The sequence below is a fragment of the Camelina sativa genome, chromosome 16, assembly GCF_000633955.1.
Source record: "Camelina sativa cultivar DH55 chromosome 16, Cs, whole genome shotgun sequence".
Classification (NCBI taxonomy): Eukaryota; Viridiplantae; Streptophyta; class Magnoliopsida; order Brassicales; family Brassicaceae; genus Camelina; species Camelina sativa.
In genome coordinates, this window is record NC_025700.1 from 25142293 (window position 1) to 25165358 (window position 23066).

Sequence of the window (23066 nt, forward strand, 5' to 3'; positions counted from 1 at the left end):
AATTTCAAGACAAAGGAAATTGTGATGTCCCCCTTTTTTATCTCCAACCAAGAAACTTCATTCAATTCTCTCTTCTTCTTTTTTCTTTTTTTTTTTTTTTTTTTTTTTTTTTTTTTTTTNTATGATCAATCAATCAATATACACTTCCAAAATGGCTAAATCATATCACATTGGTTCCATAAAGTCAATATACCTTCAATTCATACATATATGGAAAACCCTTGGATTGTTATTTGAGTAAAACATTACTATATAACACAAACATAATTACCCATAAATACTAATCTTAGAAAACTCTTATCTCCTTGACAAAAAAAAAAAAAACTCTTATCTACATTTGTTTTTTTTTTCTAAACAATTTATTTTGACAAAGGAAAAAAAAAACTTTCTGATTGTCAAGGAATCCATCATTTATCAATCAGCTAGTTTTAAAAGGATGTTTATCAGTTTGTTTATGTAAAGAGTGTTCAACTTTTCTAAGATGAAAGATTTAATTCAATAACTAAGTAAGTAGTTTTACTTCGGGGGCCTTGTATTATTGGGCCTGCTTTAGCATATTCCAAGTAAATATGATTCACCCACCAACCAAATCAGCTCAGAGTAAGACTCTGTTGTTGTTGTTGTTGTTTCCGGCGATGAATCAGATGGAAGCGCCGCCGCTTCACCCCTTGGTAGAGCCGTTGTCGTATCTGTTGGGAACTTGGAGAGGACAAGGCGAAGGTGAGTATCCGACCATACCTTCCTTCCGATTCGGAGAAGAGCTCCGTTTCTCACATTCCGGCAAGGTAAACCGATCAGATCTCGTTTCATCATCATTTTTTTTGCTAGATCGAATTCGAATCTAACTGAGCTGAGGCCAGAGAGAGAGAGAGAGAGAGAGAGACGACTTTATCCTTGAACTTGTTGTCTATGTAGCCCGTGATAGCGTATACGCAGAAGACATGGAAGTTGGAAACAGGAGCTCCGATGCACGCAGAGAGTGGTTACTTTCGTCCAAAGCCAGATGGTTCCATCGAAGTCGTCATAGCTCAGAGCACAGGTCTCGTCGAGGTCCAGGTAATATATATAAAATCCCAACTCTTCCAAAATCATGATCTTTATTATGTTTCTGATTATGATTTGATCTCAGAAAGGAACATACAAAAATGGATCAATCTTGCTCAAAAGTGATATTGTGGGAAACGCATCAAAGGTTTTTAAGATGGAATTCCCCCTAGTTACCAATTCCTCTATAATAATGAACTTTGCATTTCTAATTGAGATTTGTTTTGTTTTGTTTTCTTCTTCTCTGACGACAGGTGAAGGAGATAAGTAGAGCATTTGAATTGGTTGATGGAGGAAAACTAGCTTACGTGGTTCACATGAGTACTACCACTATTAACCATCTTCAACCACATCTCAAAGCCATACTCCATAAGATCTAAATTTCATAGTTACTTCCTATGTAGGGATCACGCTGTTTAGTTCTGCAAGTTGTAACAACATTTTGATACTCTCTTTTGTAAGATCAAAATTTCCTTGCAAGTGGGAATCAAAAGAAAAAGGAACAAGATTGGAGTATTAAATGGGCTTTTCTTGATAACAGTTAATAGACCCATTAACGTCCATCTATTAAGGCCTCATAACATACGTTTTTAGCCCATTAGTACGCATCAATTTAAGAATTTTTCACTTCACTAATCACACTACACAAAAATTAAACTTTCAATATATAGCAAGTTCGTCCGCGTATGCTGTTTTCTCCTAAACTATTGGCACACACATTTTATGAACTAAGTCATGAAACACACCCCCAAGTTATTGTCGATGCAAAGTCAACAAATTAATTAAAGTAAGATTAATTTTCTAGACACAACAAATTAAATTATTGTAGATGCAATCTTATAAACTTATTTATACATACGTAATCACACATATAACAACAGATATTTATTTAATACATAAGAAATAAGATAAAAGACGGGAAGAAAAAAGGGCTGAAAAACAAAAAGAATAATATATAGATGTGAAGCAGACACGTTCAGGCCACGGCAATTACAAAACGTGGCACCTTGTAATTCTCTTACGCTCCACAAATTTGGATTATTGTATTAAATAGTTTCATTTGGTTTTTCATTTTCTTGGCTAATTTGGCTTCTTATGTTTGTGGTGTTGACATATATTGTACTTGATCCCGAAGCAACAATATCTACTTTGGATACAATAACACTAATGGAGAAAATAAAACGAAAAACAGTTTTTTGTTTAAATAAAATTATGTAAGGTGGTGCTGAAATTGTTAGTCCCAACCTAATAGAGAGAGAGAGAACACAGTTTTACTTGTCTTCTTCACTTTCTAGAATAGTCCCTCAAACTTATGGACCAGTTTTGTATATTTTAGATCTGGATTTTGGTTGATACAATTATCTAAGTGTGTATATACAAATGAATAGGGCCACTTGATGACACCTAATGAAACAAATTAAAAAAATAATAAAAATAAAAATCAGATTGCAATAATGGAAGCATATCAAATTATCAATAGTATGAGATCTCAATCTCCAATCTAAAATAACATTTTTAAAAATAATCCAACAACAACTGTACCGTATAGGAATTGTTCATCTCTTTTCATCAAAGAAAGAATATATCTAATTTTGTTTACACAAGAGCAAATTAATAATATCTATATATGGTTGAGAAAACTTTAAAAAGTAGGTGGTAAAAACTCTTCGAGTAAAAAAAGTTTTTTTTTCTTTTTTTTTTAATTTGTGGTGTTGCTCGGACTCAAGTATACATACATGGAGAGAGACCGAGTCAAGTTCATTTTTGTTCAACTATCTATAATATTATTCTATGCTTTTATTGTATGTCCGACCACAAGAACTGGTCCTAACTTTCATTTTTTTTTCTTCCATAGAATATAAATATATTCATACTGAAGAAATTATACTTATATTAGAAATAAAATTGAGTTAGTTAATGCTAAATTAAGATTCTTACTTTTATTCAACTTTTTTGGAAGAAGCACTTTGAAGAGAGTTGTGTAAGAATAGATTCTCCAGATGGAAAAGTTGGCAAGAAAAAGAAAAAGATGTTTTTAATTTTTTTTTTTTTGCCTTTGTCGCTTAATCCAACGGTCACTCTTCGTTTATATCAAGAATCCATGACGTGGAAAATTCTCTTCCGTCCATCTGCACCTCTTCCCAACCTCTTTTTTTTTTTTTTTTCCATTCTGTTTTATATATTTGTAACCGAAATAAATAAGAAGGAAGGATTGCAAAAGAAAAAGAAAAATAGAAACAAAAGGTGGAAAATAAAACTCTCTGTTCTTCTTTCTTCTTCTTCTTCTTCGTAAGCCATTACCATTTCTTGTCTCTCTGTTCCGTATCTGTACTTTTTTTTACAAAAATATAAATATACACATATCTTTTGCTGATGTCGTCTTCTTGATAAAAATCTTTTCTAAAGTTTTTTTTTCTAGTTAAATAATTCTTGAGAAATTACAAAAAAACAAAAAACTTACTTTGTAAAACTTTGTTTCTTCATCTGTGTTCTGATTTTTTTTTTTTCCTGTTTCTTACTCAAACACATAAATTTCGTCTTGTACTACTAGTTCGTCTTCGATGACTTCTCATGTTCCAAAATATCCTCGTAAATGTACTCTATCTTTCCCACGCACGCACACACGTGTTTAATCAATCTGTCTGTGTTCTTCTTACAAGTCTTTTTAACTTTTGCGTTTGACCTTTTTTTTTATCTCAATCCTTTATGTGTGTGTATTTACTATTTATATATATAGTGCTCTGTTTCTTCTGATTATACTCATATGTCTTATCTTCAACACTACTATATTATATCATTTTTACGCCTGGTTGTTAGTTTTTTTCGGTACGACTAAATATTCAGACATCAGTTCACGTTTGAAACCTGTCTCTTCTTCTTCACATCGATAAGAAAATAAAAGGCATCAATAGATTTTTAATATTTGTTTCTACTCAAAATCCATACATATATATTGTCTTGTGTACTGATTGGTTTCTTGGTGGCTTTCTGAATCTGATCCCTTTGGTAACGTAATTTGTTTATTTGTTTTCAGCTGCTATTGAAGATATGGTGAAGAATCTTAGAGTGGATCCTCTTGCTAAAGTCACTGCTTCCACCACTTCCATGGTAAATTAAGTTTCTCTCTTCTCTGTTCTTTTTTTACAGATGATTGATTCTTTTTTTGGGGGTATAATTAATTAAGGATGATCACCAGTATGTGTTTCTTCTTGTTTTGCAACATTAAAGGTTTCTGCAAAAGAGAAAAGGAATCAGTCAGAGCCGTATTATGAAACTCTTGAGACATATCAAGGCCTGCCTTGTCCTTATGGTGGCTACTACGGATTCTACTATCCAGGTTTTGTTTCCTTTTTACACATCTCATAACATATAAGATAAATTCAAATATGTTTTTGGATGGTCATAAGTCTCAGTAACTTGTGTTTTTATATTCAGGTGTTGATGGTTCTGTTGGAGAAGCAAAGGATAACGGATACTATGGTTATGGAACAGATGTTCAGTACCCGGTAATCAAAACCTTCCTTGTCGAGAGAGAATTTGAGGAGTCTGAGATATTTTTAATGACAATTTTCTTGATCTCGATTGTAAGGTGATGCAAGGGGAAAATGGATCTTTGATCTACTTGATGCCAGGGTTTCAATCTTATGATGCTAGCCAAGCTTATATGCCTATAAGTCCGGTTGGTGTATCGAGTCAGGCGCTTCACTCGCCCATGTATGCAGCTCAGGGTTATTATCAGAACCAATTTGGTTATGGAGATGTTTCATCTCCGACCTATCTATGGGACCCTGTTGGAGACAAGTATGTGTATGGCGTTGCTTCAAATACCCAACCCTTGAAACAGAACATATCTTCTTCAAGTCATAACCATAACAATTATTACTCAAGGAGCAAGAACTCCTTCACCGGTCATAGCATGGGAGATCGTCCCAAAACACCTCGAAAAGTAAACATTTGTCTTCTTCAATTCTTCTCTCTTTTCACATTTTCGAGAAGCTATTACTGATCTTATTCTTTGGCTTTTGGTCGGGGTTAATAGGCGTTACAGAACTGCTATGCTCCACCCCCACTGCATAATCAAGAAAGAGGTGGCTTTGCATACCCGATGGACCCGGTAAAGAAGAAGTCTGGTGCTTTAAATCGTGACGAAACGGACAAGGCGAAAGCGAGGAACAGAGAAAATGGTAACAGCACGAATGACCTAGCAAGTGGTCAAGATCATATTACCAATGGAGAATGTGAGTCTTGTACGTTGGATGCTGAAGGGAATGAAATAAGCAACTGTGTTGGTTCTGTGATCAGAAGGGATCAATATAACCTCCCTAGCTTTCAGACCAAATACGAGGAAGCCATATTTTTTGTGATCAAATCTTATAGCGAAGACGACATACACAAGAGCATCAAGTACAATGTCTGGTCTAGTACTCTCAATGGGAACAAGAAGTTAGACAGTGCGTATCAAGAATCTCAGAAGAAGATTGCAGAGAAAAGTGTAAAGTGCCCGGTTTTCCTATTCTTCTCGGTATGTAAATAGCATTCGTTTTTTTGGGTGATATCAGTATGCATTTTTGATACATCTCCTTGGTCTCTGATCGGTTTTATTGGGTTCAGGTGAATGCAAGTGGGCAATTCTGCGGTGTTGCTGAAATGGTTGGGCGAGTGGATTATGAGAAAAGCATGGAGTTTTGGCAGCAAGATAAGTGGACTGGTTATTTTCCAGTCAAGTGGCACATGATCAAAGATGTTCCAAATCCGCAATTACGACATATAATACTTGAGAACAATGAGAACAAGCCTGTAACCAATAGCAGAGACACACAAGAGGTAAAACTATTTTTTAAGGCTCAAGAAACTGAGTTATTGTCAAGAAGTTATCTGATACTGTTCAAAAAATTTCATCATATATAGGTGAGGTTGCCGCAAGGAAACGAAGTGTTGAACATTTTCAAGAGCTATACAGCAAAGACATCTATATTAGATGATTTCGATTTTTATGAAAACAGAGAGAAGGTTATGGTACAGAAGAAGCTAAGGTTCCCTCCCGTATTAAAGGTCCTGAGTTTCTCCTCTATATATTATCTCCCAATCATTCTCTTTACTTGTATGTATCCTTACGAGAATGATCTTACGCCTTTCATTACAGAAGAAAGAAGAAGAACTGGTTGCTGATTTCAAAAAAATGGAGATATCCAATACAGCCAAAGAGGGAAACACGGATTTAACCGGGACTGTGAACTAACCAAACTAGTAAAATCTGTTAGTGTTTTTTGGTTTGGTTTTCTCAAGGATCAATATAAACCGTCCGATTGTGTCGGATTGATTTGATTTGATAACAAGCGAGTGCCGTCGTGTTCTATTGTTTTGTTGTATGTTGTAATGTTGGGTTTTTCTTCTCTTTTTGGTTTTGTGGGTTTGTGCTTATGATATGTTTTGCAATATGTAATCATTGGCAATGATAGGGTTTGGTTTTAAATACTGAAATAAGAAAATCGAGGGACAAAAATAAAGAGGTTTAGACATGAAATGCGTTCTCTACCGTTATTAACATACCCAACAAAAATCATTGCGGGCTCGGGGATTGTCCACGTCCACCACGTGGGGCTCGACCACCACGAGTCAGCAATCGTCCACCTCCTCGAAGGTTTACAGTTCGACCGCGACCTCTGATGGCTGGATTAGGAGCTCTAGCGGTTCCTCCAAGACTGGCTATTCTTTCTTTTCTTTTCAGTATTGCTCTTTCAGCTAGTGTCACCATAGTTGAACTTTCACCACCTGGTGACGCAGCTCTTTTGGTTTCTTCTGTGTCTGGAGCTCCGCTTAAAGTAATAGCAGAAGCTTGAGTAGAGGAAGTGGGTGGAGCGGTAGATGCAGGGGAGGTTGTAGCTGCTGTGGTCTCTGGTTTGAGATCAGTCTCTGGCACTTCTTGTTGATCATTAGCATAGTTAGGTTTATCAGAGGCTTCGTCAGCTGCATCACCTCCTTCATCGGTCTTATCATCTTCAAGCGGTGTCTCAGTGGTTGTTTCAGCTTCTTCTATTGCAGTCTCCATCCTGGTAGGTGACTGTGTGGGGGTAGCTAGCGTCTCAGGTTGCACTTCTTCTTTCTCTGGACTCCTCATCATGTTTGCTATATCTGTAGCCTCATCCACATCTTCAAGTGTGTCTAGATCGAGCTCTCCTTCCTCCTTATCGGATTCCATATCTGTAAGAAGCTCTTGGTTCTCTTGTTCGGTCTGATCCCTAGACTCTTCTTCAGTAAGGATGGTTTCTATCTCAGTTGGATTTTCTTCCACTGGTTCATCAGCTTTATCCTGCACTTCAGCTTCATTTTCTTGTAGTGCTTCCAGTGATTCCTCCTCTGCATTCTCGGCTTCTGTTTCTTCATTGTCACCATCAGCGGCAGTAGTAGCATCCATCGATTCTTCTATGGCTGGCTCTTTTGCAAGGTTTTGACCTTCGGAAGCATCAGGTTGTGACTCAGATACTTTTGTCTTCTTCGACGCAGGTGGTGCAATCTCAGGACTGGTTTCCCCTCGAATCAGACTCTCTAGTTGTGGCTCAGGAACCAACGACTCAGCCTGGCGTTTACGGACAGGTCGTACAGATGTGGTCACTTGGCTTTCTGTTTCATGGGCTGCAGACTGTTTTCCATCATCACCAGCTCCTTCAGCTTCTGGCATATCAACATCAACTTGGGGAGATTCCTCGGGTTTGACAAGTTGAGGACGAATAATCCTCCTACTACTACCTGGTCTACGGACCTCAGTGCTTGGTTTCTGCAAAGTCGATCTCTTTTCTTTGTTGTCTGTCGCTACTTTGGGTGGCTGCTGGGTTGTTGCCACCGGAGCTTTTAAAGGTGTCGAAGAAGGGGCTCTCGCAATGGCCGAAGACTCAACTGCGCCAAAGATTAATTTCGTCAGTGTAAAATAAAAATATCACAATTTGGGAGTCGTTTGGGTGTGCTTTTGATTACCAGCAGCAGAAGTGCCAGAGGAAGGTTCAGTCACCATATCAGTAGGCTTTGTGCTGACTTGAGAATTGATGGCAATAGACCGAGCCACACGTTCGAAGTACTCTACAGCTGACACGTAAGCGGCAGCTTTGTCATTCAATATGCTTCCAGATAGAACCTGGACAGCTGCAGTACCCTATGGAAAAACAAAAGCGTTTAGAACAAACTGGTAAAATAATCATAAATCTGACCTAACATAATACACATATGTTTATGTACATCCAAATGACATAAAACATGTTACCTCAGGAAGATTGCCATCCGCTTGCTTCAATTTTTCCAATTCTTCAGAGAGATGGGCCAATGCTGTTTGATACCTCTCGAGCTTAGCAAACTCTTCGTCCACTTTGGTTTTCTCCTGATAAACAGATGGTAGGGAATACATGAACTAAAACGTTATTGGGTGAAGGATTTCAAAGTGAAGAATATGGTATATAGTTTCCATTGATTCCTACAAGAAGAGAGTAACAAGACACACAAAAGTGAGGATGGAAAGTATTCGAACCTTTTTAATTTTGGTCAAGGAATCCCCAACTTCCTTCTCAACAGACTTGCGTTCTGTTCTCTCTTTAGTTAACTCCTCATCCTTTTTCTTCAAATCTTCAGTTTTTTTCTTCACCTCCTCTTTCAGTGTATGAACATACTTATCCATAAACTGCAGTAAAATTTCAAGTGTGTAAGAATACACAGAAACACCAAAAAAACAGAAATGCGGGAGCCACATTCAGATACAAAATTTTTAATACCTGAATTCTATGCTCTTTTTCCTCTCTCTCCTTAACGGCCTGCTCCACCATAGCATCAGTTGTTGTTCTCTTTCCAGCTTTCGGCAGCAATAGAAAACATGAGCAGATACATACATAACTTATCCAATCGGATTTAGAAAGAAAGAATAACTAGTTACCTTCTTTGGCTTCGTCCAACTGTTTAGAGAGTGACTGGTTTACTTTGTTCAAATCCTCCTTCTCTTTTTCGTATTTTCTCTTCATGACATAATAAAACATCGCTATTAGAAAAGGTGAAAAATCTATGAGTCGGTAAACAAAAAAACAAAAAATAAAGAATTCGAACCTTGGTCGTATTTAAAGAAGAATAAGCTCTCTTGAACTTTTCTAACTCTTGTTTCTGCTTGTTGAACTCTGACTGCAAAGTAGCCTAACAAAAAGTAACAGAGACAGATAAGTAAATCTACATGGGGTAGTGCTTCTTCACATGTAAAAACTAAAATGAGCTCAGCGAGATTCTCATTCTACCTGTGCTTGCTGAACGTCATCTAACCTCTTCTCTCTCTCACTCAGATCTTTTTTGCAATTTGTTAGCTCCTTCTCCAATAGAGATATCTTGTTCTGCTTCTCTAACAGAAGTTTTTTGAAATCTTCAACATGAGCATCTTTTACTTTCATTTTCTCCTAAAAATCATATTATGGCGTCAAAAAGGATATGAGAACTTAAAACGAAAAGCACAGTGGGACGCTCAAGAATCGAACAAATTATTTAAACATCTGCATAACTCAAACACTATTAACAAATGATTCATCAGATATTCATCAGCCAAAATGACAATTGTCTACACTAGAGTTCTAACTAAGTAACCTTCAGCAGACGGTGGTAACATTCATGCATTGACATTGTAACTAATTTCAAGACAGCAAAATATAGTGAACTTTGGGATATCACACCCTTCGAGAAAGCCTCACTATAGCAGAAATTTCGACAACGCCATATAATCTGGCATTACCTCTAATTGCCGCACTTCATCTTTGAGGCGATTGTAGTCAGCAACATCTATGTTTCTATATGTCTCCCGCAACTTCGCAAAGCAACAAATTGTAAGTACAAACCAGTAACAAAAAGTAATTGAAAATATGAGCCCATAATATATGACGCAAGAAGTTTATAATGACTTGCCTCATCAACCCTCTTTTTTTGAAGATCTGTCTCCATTCTTAGCCTTTCCATCTCTTTCATACACAACTCCAACTCTGTTTGCTTTTTCTTTAAGAGGTTTTCAAAATCTTCTGATTCCATCCTAGCCTTTTGAGCTACCTCACGCAATCTCTGATGTTTTAAAAAAAATTATCAGCTTTCTCTAACAACACTAACAGAATCAGGTGGTGGAAGGTAGTTCAGTCATTCGAGTGACATGAAGGAAAAGAAATCTATGTGAAGGTTCCATTACGAACCTGACACTCCTCAAAATTGTGTTTGTTTTCCTCCCTGAGTTGCATGTTGCTTTCACGGAGCAAGCTCATCTCACTAACCTGCGAGGAGAGCTTTGAAGTCAGAAAACAATAATAGTTTCAACCCAAACAATATATCAGGAATCCAAAAGACAAATTCCAAGTTGGAAATATTGACTTTGACCAGATAAAAAAAACTCAACTAAGAGGAACTGAAGCAGCAAGATCATTAGTTCTTATGTTATATTGTTATCTGATATCAAATAACCCAACATTACCTGAAGCTGAAGAGATTTGATTCCATCCTCAGTCAACAATGAGGCTCTTGTACTGGCGCGCTCAGCATTAAGTGATTCCCGGGCAGATTCTGCCATCTTCAAGGCACTCTCAAGCTAGACAATAACAAGTTGCAAAAAAAAATTTCATACCGCAGCCAAAACTATGTAAAAGTAGAGGAGGTTTTCCCTTTTCATGTGTGTATGGTTGTTACTCAAAAAAGGATATGGTGGCCAAATAATGGATAAGATTGGAGACATCAACTCACTTGCGATTGCAACCGTAGTTTCTCCTGTCTCATTAGTGAGATCTCAGTTTCAGCCTGTCAAATAGGATGTACATGACTTAGATAATCCACCGTATAGAGAAGGGGCAGAAAGAAAGAAACAGCAATCCGACAAAGAATTCTCTTACTATTTCTTTGGTTCTGCGTAGATAGTTAACTACACTTTGCAAACCCGAATCTTCAGGTTGATCTGTGTTAGTGCTCCCAGATGATATTTTTCCAGAACGACTGTCCTTCTCAGCGGAGTTGAGATGCTTAGCCTCAAGTCTACTATGAAGTAATTTGTTCTGATGTATAGAGAAATTAAGAAAAGTGAGTACTTGTAGCAGAACCACATGCCAAAGTAAGCATTGTTGAGCATAAACAGATGGGAAAAAACTATCCTTAACACATTAAATAATGTCAAAAAGATAATCAACGAGAGGTGCTTTTGTCATGCATAGAAAAAAATAAGGCTGCTCAAAATATAATCGTAAGAGATCGGGAGCAGACGCCACCTGTTCATTGAGTTCATGATACTTTTTCTCAGCCAGATTCTTTTGCTGCTCTAGCATCAATTTCTGTTCACTCCACTTGGCATTAAGCTCAGACTGATAAACGCCAAGAAATTGAATCGAAGTGTCACAAATCAGCTATTATTATAGAAATATTCAAAATCACAAATTTAATGAAGTTTTGTAAGGTAGAAGTTACAATTTCAATTCCCCGTGCATCAGCTAGTTTACGTAGTTCAGATGCCTCCTCTTGAAGGGCTGCTAAAGCTTGTGATGTTTTTGTAAGCTCCTGAATAGTTTCAGACTGCAGAATAACCTGTACTCCAAAAAAAAGTAGGAAAAAAAAAAAGAGAGATCGTTGTAATATTATGGAAAGAAAGAAAGAACAGAATCAGTAGATGGCAGTAAGACCTTATGCTATGACAAAACTAACTAACAACCATTTCATGTAATATAAAACTCAATTTAGAAATATCTGATGACAAAGGTGCAGTAAAATAGAGAATCCAGAAGACCACTGTTTCATGAAATTGAAAAACAGGATAAATAAAAAAATCTGGTCAGTATCTAGATAGGATGAATAATAAAATCTAGTCAGTTTCTAGAACCATCCAATAAAAACCAACGCCAACAAGAATATGCACGATGGTCAAATGTTTCTTCAAATAGAGAGCTTTAACCAACCTGTCTTTCGTAATTTCTCTGAGCAACACGCCATTTCTCATGTTCCATCTCAAGGTCATTCTTCAAAGTGGACATTTGGATATTCAATGCTTCCATTTGGGAACTGCAGTCAATCGCACACCATCAATTTAAGAATGAACATGCGTCTGTGTGTCCACGAGAAAACAAGATACTTGCTCTACATAACAGAGTACTTACTTTTTAACTAAGCTTTCTTCTCTCAGACTTGCAATTTCAGCCGATGCTGATACAAGAGCATCTTCTTTTCCTGCAGCAGCAGTGGCTAGTTGCTCGGACTTCTGTATACAGTCATTTTCAAGTTCTGACACCCTCTCTCTAAGAGCAACAAGCTCTGCTTCCAACGATCTTTGTCTCTTTTCAGCCTACAAACAGCCATCAGTTGTAAAATAAACCTACACCAGATCTAATTCTATCGCAGATCCACAAGTGATCATTGTTTCATCCAAACACAACGAACAATACCTCAAGTCTGAAGTTCTCATGGGCAGATTCCATCTGCTTTAACGCAGTTTCATTCACCTGAGCTATACTCTTGTACTGCAAGATGGTTCGCAAGGTCAGTTCCCAGTCACAATGAAATCAAAACCAACTTTTTCATTTCAAGAAGTACCTGGAGCATGTGGCTTTTGCTAGATTCTACGTCTCCACTTAATTTTTCAATTTCGTCCTTCGCGATACGCAATTCTACAGACATCTAGAGGAAATAATCACCACACCCAGAAAAAAAAATTAACAGACCACCTTACACAAACAAATATTGGATTGCTATGCCACAAGTAAAAGGTAAACTCAAAACAATAGCTGAAACAGAAGCCTCAAATCTACATGATAGAATTCATCAAACAGATCCTAAATCCTGCATGAGTCACATGTAATACTTCTAGGAATATAACATGAGCAGCCTTTTTACAAATAGATTGCAACCAGGAAATCGGAACAATACCATAATTACAAAACTTAAAAGTCACATTTCAGAAATTTAAAACTGCAAAGAAATTGACTTCACTGACCTCATTATCCGAAAGAGAAATAATCCCACCATTGTCCATATCAAGAACCTAAGTGAGAAAATAAATCGTTACAAACTAGTAATAGCAAATTCCATCCAGGACTCTGCAGTTCGCAGTTATCCCACAATTCAAAAATTAGAAAAATCAAAAATATTTACCTTAGGATCTGACGCTCTTATCTTCTTCTCCAAATCAGAAAGTCTAGCCTAATTTCGCACATGCAAAGTAAATATCAATTATAATCAGCCAAAAATGATCATGCCAATATGTGAATGGACGGCCCACAGCCGTAAAATAAAGTGGAATGACAATGTCGTGATTTTCTGGTAATTGGTTTGGGCCTATTCACAAGTGGTAAAACTAATTGCCACCAACACAAACTACATGCAAAGACTCCCTTCACAAAAGTACCACCAATGAACAGGAAATGTTGACCTGGGAAAGCTATTAGGGTATGCAACCTAGGAGCCGAACAGAGTAAACGCAGACAGATGCTGGTGATTTTCATGCAGTACGGAATTGATTCATGTATTCATGAGTCTTAAGTTATTAAGAAAGGTGAAATAGACTTGAAACAGTACCTCAGCCACAGAAGCCCTGGACTCTGCTACTGAGACCGCCTTTAAGGAATTAGCCAATTCTTTTCCCATTTCTTCTACCTGCATTACAGCTTTTTTCAAAGTTTGATTGCTGTCCGAAGTAATGTTCCGCGCACTACTCCTTTCTTCTTGCAATTCTTTCTTAGCTTCAGCCCATTCTCTCTGTGAAAATAACGGTAAAAAAATCTGTTAACTTCTACTCGTATGCATGATAATTTTGAAGAAATCTAAAGAATGTGACAGCAAAAGATTAATCAAATATGCTATAAACCTCAGGTTGCTTGATAATAATCAGTCAACTTCTACTCATTTATACATGATAATTTTGAAGAAAACTAACGATTGTGACAGCAAAAGAATCATCAAATATGCAATTAACCTCAAGTTGCTTGATATGCTCCTCTTGTTTCCTTCTCTCGGCAGCTCTTGCTTCCTGTATTGGTAAAGTTATTTCATTTTTAATCGGTATCACCTTCCAGTATATAATTATTAAACAAAAATCAAAGGTGATTTTCTTACCTCACGAACTTCCTCTGTACTTTGTACAGTATCCAAGGTAGCCTGCACAAAAACAGGTCAAGAAAAGAAAAAGAAAAAAGAGTACACAAGATAATATTTGCACTACTCTCATGTTTCCAACCTGAAGACGGTAAACTCTCTGAGATAGAGCAGAAACTTCATCAGAAGCTCTTTTTTCAGCATTTGATAACACCTCTTTTTCTTGTTTGAGAACCGAGACCTATAGATGACTGTTAGTATTGAAGCAAGGAAATCATTAATTAAACAGAGTGATTGATGTACAACCTCCATAGACAATTTTCTGGAAATCTCTTCCGCTGCGTGCAGAGACTCGGAACTCTCGCGCAATTTCCGCTGGTGGTCAATGATTAACTGTGTGAACTCTATGTTTCTTGCCAAAACGCTGTTCATTTCTTCTCTCTACGATGAACACAGATAAGGTAAGAACTTTGAAGAACGCACAAGCTGCTGATGATATGAATTTATGAAAAAGATCACCTTGCGTTCAGATTCTTTCATGATTCCTTCTAGTTTTTCCTTAGCAAAATTTGCCTCCATCGCCACCTTATCTCGTTCAGACCTTACTGCAATTATCTCACTCCTAAAATCCAAAGGAGAAACATGAAAACAACGCAGTTGATAATATTACGACACAGTAATAACAGGAAATAATGACAAAAATAAATAGCTACAGTTTGAGTTTCATGGATGTATATGCTATATTAGATATAACCATTGTTCATGTTGTTTCTCTATGTTTCAAGGTGTATGATTATACTTCATGTAAGTTATATAGGATAACTACACTGGTATTGCAAAATAAACTCAGATAGTATATTCAGCAATCCACCGGCATGTGCAATAACGTTTCACTCTTCACTTCTGATACACTAGTGTTTCCACACTTTATTTCTTTTAATTGAATAGTGTTGGTTTGGGTTCTCAACTTGACTATCCAACAAAATGTGTTACATGTCCAACAAAATGTGTTACATGTCCAACAAAATGGGTTACATGTTCAGCGGCACCCTAGCTTATCTACACAAAAAGTAATAACTTATCCAGTAAGTGAAATATAAAGGCCAAGAGGATGATAATATGTACCTAGCCTTTGCAAACTCTTCCTCGAGACTCCGGATGCGTTCAAAAGCTTTTTCTTGGGCTCTTTTAGTAGCTTCCTGGAACAACCAATCCAGTCAATAAGGCGAGTCCAAACAACTACTTTGAAACTCTTTGAAACAAAGAAGAGGAATGAAAGATTTAGTAATCCATCATACCTCTGAATCCTCAAGCAGATGTAAGAAGTTCTTCCTTCCTGGCACTACAGCTACAAAAACACATCTCTGTCAGCCATTTTAAAGCAAATGTGCGACTGAAATTATGTATTCGATTTTCTGAGCAAAGCATGTAACAGCCTGCAAAGCCTCTTTACTAACACGATAAGATTTACAGAAAGCCACATAATATTTGTGCATACAGCATTATTTTTAATTACTGACAATTGAGATATACGAAAACAAGACAAAAATTTGGTATCTGTTCCAAATGCAGATGCTTTCCAACCTAACTTTTAATAGCTAAGAAAATCCTAATAAACTAACTTTTCGTTTGAATATGAGAACAGCATCAACTATAGTCAAAGATTTCTTACATCCCCACTAAACCTTGACATCTGGGGTAAAATTTGAAATGGCTTAATTCACAAACTGGTGAACATAGCCACGAAGCCAATTATTGAGGGTATTTAAGAATACGTAGTGCAGTAAGCTCATAATGATGCATAGAAGTTGAACCTGGAGACAACTCTGAAGAACGAGAATCAGATGAATGAAGTTTCTGCTCCTCTTCATATAATCGCTTATACATTGCAACCTGAAAAAGAACAAAATATACAATATCAATTATTGAAAAGAAATCCAACCTCAATCTACCAAGTGCTGTAACAGAGAAAATATTTAAAGGGTAGAAATGCTTACAGATGTGTGAAGTGATTCAATCATCTGTCCCTGCTCTTCAGCTCGTTTTAGTATGGTGGCTACCTTGGCAGAAGCTTCATAAGTCCTATCCTTCAGGTCTATCTCAAACTTTTCCTGGCATTCCAAAACTTCTTTTAAAACTTCAACCGTACCATAGAAACTATGCAAAAAAAATCCTCCTTACCTTCAGCTCCATTTCCCTACTTTCAATCTCCTCTGAAAGACTACGAGCAAGACTTCTCAGCTTAACATTCTGCTCAACTAATCCATTTATATCTCTGAACTTTAACTGAAATTTGTCCCAACATGAGGAAGAGCATTAATCATCCACAACTTATTTTGCAAAGTAAAATCTAACACAAACATGACGTCGAGATAAAGAAACAAACTTACAAGATGCTCTGAAATGATTTTGTCAGCTTCAGATTCCCTATCCATCTCAACATCAGATAGCAGAGGATAATCTTCGTCATCATCATCATCCCTGGCAGCTCCACATCGAAGTTGAACGTCACGACACTCCTTAAGTAGTATTGTAACCTAAATAGTGGAAACAAACACAACGTATCAATTGACTAGGCATGCAACCAACCAGGTGCACATCAGTCGGATAAAAGCTCAACTATTAACATAGCAAGTCATGTTAGTCAAGAAACTGAAGACCACCAAAAACATAATGAGCAGCCAAGAATAGATCGTCAAATTACCTGTTTCTGAAGGTCAGATATATCTTTCTGGAATAGTTTGTTTTCACGTTCCCGTCTCCTCAAGTCAGCCTATCAAACAGATAAATGTATAAGAACAGCACAAGAACGCATTTTGAACAACCACAATAATAATGCCAGCCATGTACCTTTAGCTCCAAAATGAACTTCTCCATCTTTGATTGTTCAGAGACAGAATCCTGAAGTTTTTGATTAACTAGACTATACGCTTCAACCATCCTCTCATACTCCCCTGAGAACAAAAACAGATTGCACATACGTAGGTTAGAAAATGAAAGACATCTTTGGAGAGTAAAAGATATGGCTCTAGAAGCACATAATTGGATCATACCTCTTTCTTCTTGGATAAATCCGGCTTTCTCTTCTAATTCAGATAACACCTACAAAGCAGGATACCAAGAATACATTAAAAGGAAACGAAAAATGATATGCTCAAGTCATTAGTGAACTGTGGTTGAAATTAATAGTGAAACATAGAGAGATATAGACAAAACAAAAGTGGAAAAGACTGGCACCTAAATGTTTAACAACGACCTAGTAAGTAGTAATAACAAGATAAGTAAATCATACCCGTTGAAGTATCATCTCAGCTTCCTTTCGACCTAATTGCTCATGCCTCAAGGCATCAACAGCCTCTTGATACTTCTCATAAATTTTGGCAAGCTACAAGATAAAAAGAGGGATTTATACACCACCAACAGAGTTGAAAAACTTTAAACTGAAGGGATATACTAAGACTAAAACTCACACTCCATCCATCACGTAAGAGTGAAGCTGCTAGTGCAGTTCCTGACACACCAGCAGGAACCTTCGAAATTACTGCCTGGCTTTCCTCTATCATGTTGCTGGTCCCACAATCGTCACCGCGTCTGGACCAAAGGTAGGTCAGGAGAAAGATATGAGAATTTTATATGTTGTGTACACACTAGGACAATCAAAATATTACAATATTTGAGTAAAAGTATAATCTACTTCGACAGAGCAAATACTCTTCCAAAAGCACTTCATTGTAAACCCCTAAAAAGTTTTAAACTACGTAGTATTTCTAGCAACAGCTAGAAATTAAAAACCTTAGTGACTGCTGTATTTTTAGTGTTAGAAGACCCACATTTTGGTAAGAGCCTCTTCCTAAGAGGTTATCAACATAAGTTGCAAACAAAATAAGCTGTCTGGAAAATGGATCTCTTGAAAGAAACAATATCACTTATCCCCACTTTTACTCAGTTTTTGCTCGTTTAGTAAGCAACTGCAGCAAATCTGACTAGCGAGTATACAATAATAGAGGCATACCTTGTGAAACTGCTGAAAGGTATCAGATTCAGCTCATCTACTTTCCTACTTTTCTCAATTTCTGTTTCACACTTCTCAAGTTTTTGTTTAAGGTCTTCGTTCTCCTGATTTGCAAAGAAGGAAATAAACTATATCACTAGAAAATAAATTTTAAAATGCACCGAAGAAAGACCATGTAGATCCAAAAGGTAAATCATAGAAACCACTTCTCAATAAAAAAAAAATAAAAAAAAACTTAAAGAAATTTTGAGATCACAGAAAATTTTACTTCTCCTAGATTCTGAAAGCTGAATCAACTAATAACTTTTAGAAAACAATCAAAGAAAATCAATATATCATACTAGCAATTGGGTCTACACACAACACCTTCAGTATAAGTTGAAAAGGATGCTGCCAAAGAAGTTACCAGAGCTAGGCAATAATAATTGATAAAGCAAAAAAAACTGAAGGGTCTTACTACCTTCTCTAACAGCTGTTTTGTAGACACCTCTTTCTCAAGTCTATCTTTGTAACTATTCTCGACTTGGCTCAAGCGTTCCTGCGTAGTCATAATTAGAAACTCAACATGGTAACACAAAAGTTAGAACCCTATGCTCTGATTAGTAATGGCAAACTTACCTCTAAAGCCTTAATAACACCCTCAAGTTCGCCAGCCTTTCTAGACCATTCCTCCGAACTTTCCTTGTACAGCTCAACAAGCTTGTTCGCCTATATAACAGCTTGTGGGTTAGATTGGAAAAACAACACCTATGAAAGTCTATTTCTGAAACTATGAAATGCCACAACAATATTTATGACATACTTATCTCTCCAGTCAGCTAGAAAATATGAAAAGAGGTTCAATGTTTGAAACCATTAGATTTGAAAACTTACAGTGTGAAGTTCAGCATTGTATTGCTCTTCAGTGGTCGTTGCTACGTCTTTACAAGAGCTGAGGTCCTTTGGATACAAAGAAAAAAAAGTAAATCCCATAGCGGATAAAACAATAAGATATAAGACGAAATATTATTATGAGCCATAATTACCTCTTGTAATGAGCTAATTTTGGTTTCCAGCTCTCTCAATCTTTCCTTATGCCAATTTAATGAACTAGAACACTCATTATAATTTTTTTCAGCCTGACAGAAAATTGAATGACACTAAAGTAACTGAACTGCACATAAGAAAAGAAAACAGAAAGAAGTATTAGAAAAAAATAGAATATTGGCCTTACATCTACAAGCTTTCCTGACATGTCAGCTTCAAGATCCGAATGCCTTCTACGGAGTTCAGCGTAACTGTCGACTTTGGCTGTCAACTCCTCATCTAGCCATTTGGCATGCCTTTCCGTGAGTTCTTTCTCCTGTTTCCATCAGAAACCATATGTTATAAACATTGTAAGAGGATCATCACATATTATTACATGACGCTTTAGAGATTAAGGTAAGACTCAAAGTAATTTGGCCTAAACAAAAGGATAATAAGCACTATATAAGAACTCCAAAAGCACAAGCAAGCTACAATCAAATCTTAAAATGCAATCAATAATCTGACCTGAGATAGACGACTGCACATAGCCTGAGAACGTGCCAATTCTGCGTTGGCTTCAGCTAGTCGGGCCTCCTTCTCTGAACTAGTGTCCGTCAGCTTAACCTGAGAAATAGGACAAGAATTAGGGTTACAAGGTTGAAAAGGTGTATACATGTGGTAACAATATAGGGAAGCACTCACAATTTTATCTAAGTAGCTCTTGATGGTGGAATTCTTCTCACTAATCTCGGCATCTTTCTGCTCCAGTAAATCCATCAGTTGCCTCTTAGACTTATGAAGCTCTGACATCTCCGTCGTTATCCTCTCCACCTCTCCATCCTTCTCAATCTGCATCGAAACCATAAGACCAGTATAACTATTAGGGATTCCAAAAGGAAAAACAAATACACTCCAACACATAAAGGAACAACGACGCACCGATTGCAAATGAAGCTGGTGCTTCTGCGCTTGAGACTGAGCAAGCTCAGCTAAACGATCGTCTAAATCAGACTGAAGCTTGGCGTTCTGAGATTCGAGGGAAGAGAAATCCTGAGATAGCGAGAGGTACTTCTGCTCGAGAAGCGAACAGGTCTGCTCCGCCGTGATGGAAGCAGCATCAGCCTTAGCACGTACACTATCCAAATCGGCGTATATCTTGCGTATGTACTCGTCGGCTCTCTCCGCAACCACCGACGCGGCGTCGCTAGATAGCCGCGCCAGCTCTTCGTCTGGCATAAACAAGGGCATAATTTCGTGCCCTAGTTTCAGAAAATAACCGCGATTATATACCTAATGTTCTTCGGTTTCCCCCGACGAATTAGAGACGACGATTTGAATTTCACTTTTTGCGCCGGCGATTTTGGGTGAGAATGGAAGATGAGACAAAGATTGAAGTGCTAAACTTAAAAGACTAAGATCCATCAAAAATATTTACAAATTACAATGTAAATATCAAACAGTAATCTCTGTTACTATTCTAAAGGGTTTATGAGTGAGAAATAAATCAAGAACTAAGTGTTTGAAATCTTTTTTTCCATCAAAAAAAAGAATTTTATTTATGAATTCATAAAGTCAATATACATTTGGTCATATTGACTATATGTTTGGAATCTCTAAACTTGTTTTTTAGGGTAATAAAATTTAAAATATATCCAAAACTGATGATATGAAATCAAAAATTCAAGTATCATAATAATAATAAAAAATTACCATTGAAACTATCAAAAAAATTAGAAAATTTGATTTTAAACAATATATATTAAATTATGAAATCCGAAAAAATAGAAAAAAATATAATAAAAATAAATAAAAATTCAATCCCCTGACGTAGCGCGTCCAACCTAGTTGCTTATAATTACATCATGGCTATTGATGCAGCCCACATCATATAGGGTGTTGAAGCAATGGTGAAGAAAGCAATACTGATAGGGATCAATTATCCTGGAACTGAAGGAGAGCTACTGGGCTGTATCAATGACGTTACGCGGACGCACAAATCACTTGTAGAACTGTTCGGATTCTTGGAGGAGAACATCACTGAGCTGATTGATACTGAAAAGTCTAAAATCCAACCCACTGGCAAGAACATTCGACAGGCGTTTTCGGATCTTGTTGAATCAGCAAAATCTGGTGATTTCCTCTTTGTTCATTACAGTGGACACGGTACGAGGTTGCCGCCGGAGACCGGTGAAGACGATGATACTGAGTTTGACGAGTGTATTGTTCCCTCCGATCACAATTACATCACCGGTACGTAACTGAAAAGATACGTTAGTACGTTTTGTCTTATTACAGGTTTATAAATTTCATTTTCATCTAATCTCTTTGTGTGTTATGGTTGGTTCTGTTGTCAGATGATGATATCAGAGAAATTGTGGATAAGGTGCCCAAAGGCTGCTCCTTTACGTTCGTCTCCGACTCTTGTCATACTGGTGGTCTCATCGACTCAGCCAAGGAGCAAATAGGAGAGAGCTTTAAAAAGAAGCCCAAGAAAGTATTCAAATGCCCCTTTGGACTTTTTAGTTCCAAACGTGTTGTAGTAAAAGAAGAAACATCTACCAAGGCAGAACAGAGAGACGGTACTGAAAACAGAACCAATACCAGAAACAGATTTCTACCACTTGAGACTTCAATCAATATGTTGAAGCAGGCTACAGGGAAAGATGATATCGAAGTGGGGAACATTAGGGCGACGCTTTTCGATGTGTTTGGAGATGATGCATCCCCAAAAGTGAAAAAGTTCATCAAGGTGATTCTAAGCAACTTGCAGGAGAGCATTGGTGAGGGTTTAATGTTGGGAAATATTGGAAAGCTAGCAACAGATTTTCTGACTGAGAAGCTGAATGATGAAGATTTTTTGAAACCCGAGATCCAAACACAAGTCGGGAGCAAGAAAGAGGTCTATGCAGGGGCGTGTAATGGGGAGCTTGGGAACAACGGTATTCTACTTAGTGGGTGCCAAACTGATCAGTTTTCTGCAGATGTAGGGTCCAAAGTAAAAGCTTATGGAGCATTCACTAATTCCATACATACTATACTTGCTGAGACAAAGGGTAAGATCAGTTACAAAGATCTGGTTTTGAAGTCCAGGAAGTTACTTGACAAACAAGGATATCCTCAACGACCCGGGTTGTATTGCAGTGATTGTTACGTGAATGCTTCATTCATATGTTGAAAAAGAACTGTCGTCGTGTTTGTACTTTCCTTTTACAGCATTTGGACTTTGGTGCTGAACAAGTATTTGTGTAATTTTTTTTTTTTTGTATTTTTGTAACTTACATATATTGTTTGTTGTAAGTTTTGTTTGAATGGAAAGTGTTTTCAGTTTGAATCGTATCAGCCTCAAGGTACACATGACACATCGTTTGAGTAAAAAGTTGTATCGATCTGATACTCATCGCATAAGGTGATTAGTGTTCAGGCGGATTTCATTCATTGGCTTTCCTATAACTGTGTGTATAGATTCATATCATATGCTGGACTTCAAGTACTCCAAAAAAACATCCATCATGGAACAGGATCATAATGATATACTTTCACTTGGCCTTACAAATCATCATCACTTTTGCAAACTTGAGTTATTACAAGTACTGAAGTACATGCAGTTCTTTTATTCGATCTCATCTTTTCACAGATTAACATAAGATGATGACTAGTTTATAAGCTCATTGATGGTCACTTTTGCTGCTTGAAAGACTAAATTGTAAAAGAATCTTAATACATGGTTATCAAAACGTTTTAATACTTAATTACCAAAACTTATATTGTCCAGCCGTCTTAGCTCAGTGGTAGAGCGCGTGGCTTTTAACCACGTGGCCGTGGGTTCGATCCCCACAGACGGCGCTTTATCTTATATTTTTTAAATAAATAAGTCGACAATGTTCACGTGCCGGGCAACGTCATTAAAGAAACATAAAGTCTAGTCCACTAACAACGACCCAAT

General features: G+C 37.1%; 4 protein-coding genes and 1 non-coding gene across 9 annotated transcripts; 4 read left to right on the forward strand and 1 right to left on the reverse strand.

Moving 5' to 3' along the window:
• LOC104752360 (UPF0678 fatty acid-binding protein-like protein At1g79260) lies at positions 410 to 1584 on the forward strand. Its single transcript, XM_010474476.2, has 4 exons — positions 410 to 785; positions 916 to 1056; positions 1130 to 1192; positions 1299 to 1584. Exons 1-4 carry the CDS (start codon positions 570 to 572, stop codon positions 1422 to 1424), a joined length of 546 nt encoding a protein of 181 aa, XP_010472778.1. The 5' UTR covers positions 410 to 569; the 3' UTR covers positions 1425 to 1584.
• On the forward strand, positions 3300 to 6519 carry LOC104752363 (YTH domain-containing family protein 2). 4 transcript variants are annotated; one of them, XM_019237892.1, is made up of 9 exons: positions 3300 to 3333; positions 4079 to 4152; positions 4273 to 4381; positions 4480 to 4550; positions 4634 to 4990; positions 5084 to 5566; positions 5656 to 5868; positions 5953 to 6096; positions 6188 to 6519. In XM_019237892.1, exons 2-9 carry the CDS (start codon positions 4093 to 4095, stop codon positions 6281 to 6283), a joined length of 1533 nt encoding a protein of 510 aa, XP_019093437.1. In that variant the 5' UTR covers positions 3300 to 3333; positions 4079 to 4092; the 3' UTR covers positions 6284 to 6519. The 4 variants fall into 4 exon arrangements, with proteins under 4 accessions (XP_019093437.1, XP_010472780.1, XP_010472781.1 ...); XM_010474478.2 differs by lacking the exon at positions 3300 to 3333 and adding an exon at positions 3370 to 3639; XM_010474479.2 differs by lacking the exon at positions 3300 to 3333 and adding an exon at positions 3748 to 3946.
• LOC104752362 (nuclear-pore anchor) lies at positions 6488 to 20570 on the reverse strand. The gene is made up of 48 exons (XM_010474477.2): positions 20063 to 20570; positions 19826 to 19972; positions 19649 to 19747; positions 19329 to 19457; positions 19141 to 19233; positions 18989 to 19054; positions 18734 to 18823; positions 18576 to 18653; positions 18116 to 18219; positions 17574 to 17694; positions 17396 to 17488; positions 17157 to 17205; positions 16954 to 17057; positions 16808 to 16876; positions 16494 to 16640; positions 16285 to 16389; positions 16101 to 16214; positions 15918 to 15996; positions 15402 to 15451; positions 15229 to 15302; positions 14623 to 14725; positions 14410 to 14544; positions 14246 to 14344; positions 14125 to 14166; positions 13985 to 14038; positions 13588 to 13767; positions 13165 to 13212; positions 13007 to 13054; positions 12607 to 12690; positions 12459 to 12533; positions 12174 to 12358; positions 11976 to 12078; positions 11491 to 11607; positions 11295 to 11387; positions 10926 to 11084; positions 10780 to 10833; positions 10514 to 10627; positions 10239 to 10316; positions 9964 to 10113; positions 9794 to 9865; positions 9309 to 9464; positions 9127 to 9210; positions 8960 to 9038; positions 8802 to 8878; positions 8561 to 8710; positions 8300 to 8413; positions 8017 to 8191; positions 6488 to 7938 (listed from the first exon to the last, which is right to left on the reverse strand). Exons 1-48 carry the CDS (start codon positions 20369 to 20371, stop codon positions 6605 to 6607), a joined length of 6282 nt encoding a protein of 2093 aa, XP_010472779.1. The 5' UTR covers positions 20372 to 20570; the 3' UTR covers positions 6488 to 6604.
• LOC104752364 (metacaspase-6-like) lies at positions 21028 to 22298 on the forward strand. 2 transcript variants are annotated; one of them, XM_010474482.1, is made up of 3 exons: positions 21028 to 21373; positions 21478 to 21617; positions 21696 to 22298. In XM_010474482.1, exons 1-3 carry the CDS (start codon positions 21028 to 21030, stop codon positions 22296 to 22298), a joined length of 1089 nt encoding a protein of 362 aa, XP_010472784.1. The 2 variants fall into 2 exon arrangements, with proteins under 2 accessions (XP_010472784.1, XP_010472783.1); XM_010474481.1 differs by having other exon boundaries at positions 21478 to 22298.
• Positions 22895 to 22966, forward strand: TRNAK-UUU. Its single transcript has one exon. It is a non-coding gene; the product is annotated as a tRNA-Lys (tRNA).

What these genes read in the sequence shown, in the direction of transcription:
- LOC104752360 (XM_010474476.2), top strand. Translation starts at nt 570, where the DNA reads ATGATTCACCCACCAACCAAATCAGCTCAGAGTAAGACTCTGTTGTTG. An exon ending in GTTTCTCACATTCCGGCAAG is followed by an intron (nt 786 to 915) that starts GTAAACCGATCA and finishes TTGTCTATGTAG; the next exon opens with CCCGTGATAGCGTATACGCA. An exon ending in TTGTGGGAAACGCATCAAAG is followed by an intron (nt 1,193 to 1,298) that starts GTTTTTAAGATG and finishes CTCTGACGACAG; the next exon opens with GTGAAGGAGATAAGTAGAGC.
- LOC104752363 (XM_010474478.2), top strand. Translation starts at nt 3,606, where the DNA reads ATGACTTCTCATGTTCCAAAATATCCTCGTAAAT. An exon ending in CTGCTTCCACCACTTCCATG is followed by an intron (nt 4,153 to 4,272) that starts GTAAATTAAGTT and finishes GCAACATTAAAG; the next exon opens with GTTTCTGCAAAAGAGAAAAG. An exon ending in ATAGCAGAGACACACAAGAG is followed by an intron (nt 5,869 to 5,952) that starts GTAAAACTATTT and finishes CATCATATATAG; the next exon opens with GTGAGGTTGCCGCAAGGAAA.
- LOC104752362 (XM_010474477.2), bottom strand. Translation starts at nt 20,371, where the DNA reads ATGCCCTTGTTTATGCCAGACGAAGAGCTGGCGCGGCTATCTAGCGAC. An exon ending in TGTCAGGAAAGCTTGTAGAT is followed by an intron (nt 19,234 to 19,328) that starts GTAAGGCCAATA and finishes ATTTTCTGTCAG; the next exon opens with GCTGAAAAAAATTATAATGA. An exon ending in CCAGGGCTTCTGTGGCTGAG is followed by an intron (nt 13,213 to 13,587) that starts GTACTGTTTCAA and finishes GTGCGAAATTAG; the next exon opens with GCTAGACTTTCTGATTTGGA.
- LOC104752364 (XM_010474481.1), top strand. Translation starts at nt 21,028, where the DNA reads ATGGTGAAGAAAGCAATACTGATAGGGATCAATTATCCTGGAACTGAA. An exon ending in CGATCACAATTACATCACCG is followed by an intron (nt 21,374 to 21,477) that starts GTACGTAACTGA and finishes TTCTGTTGTCAG; the next exon opens with ATGATGATATCAGAGAAATT.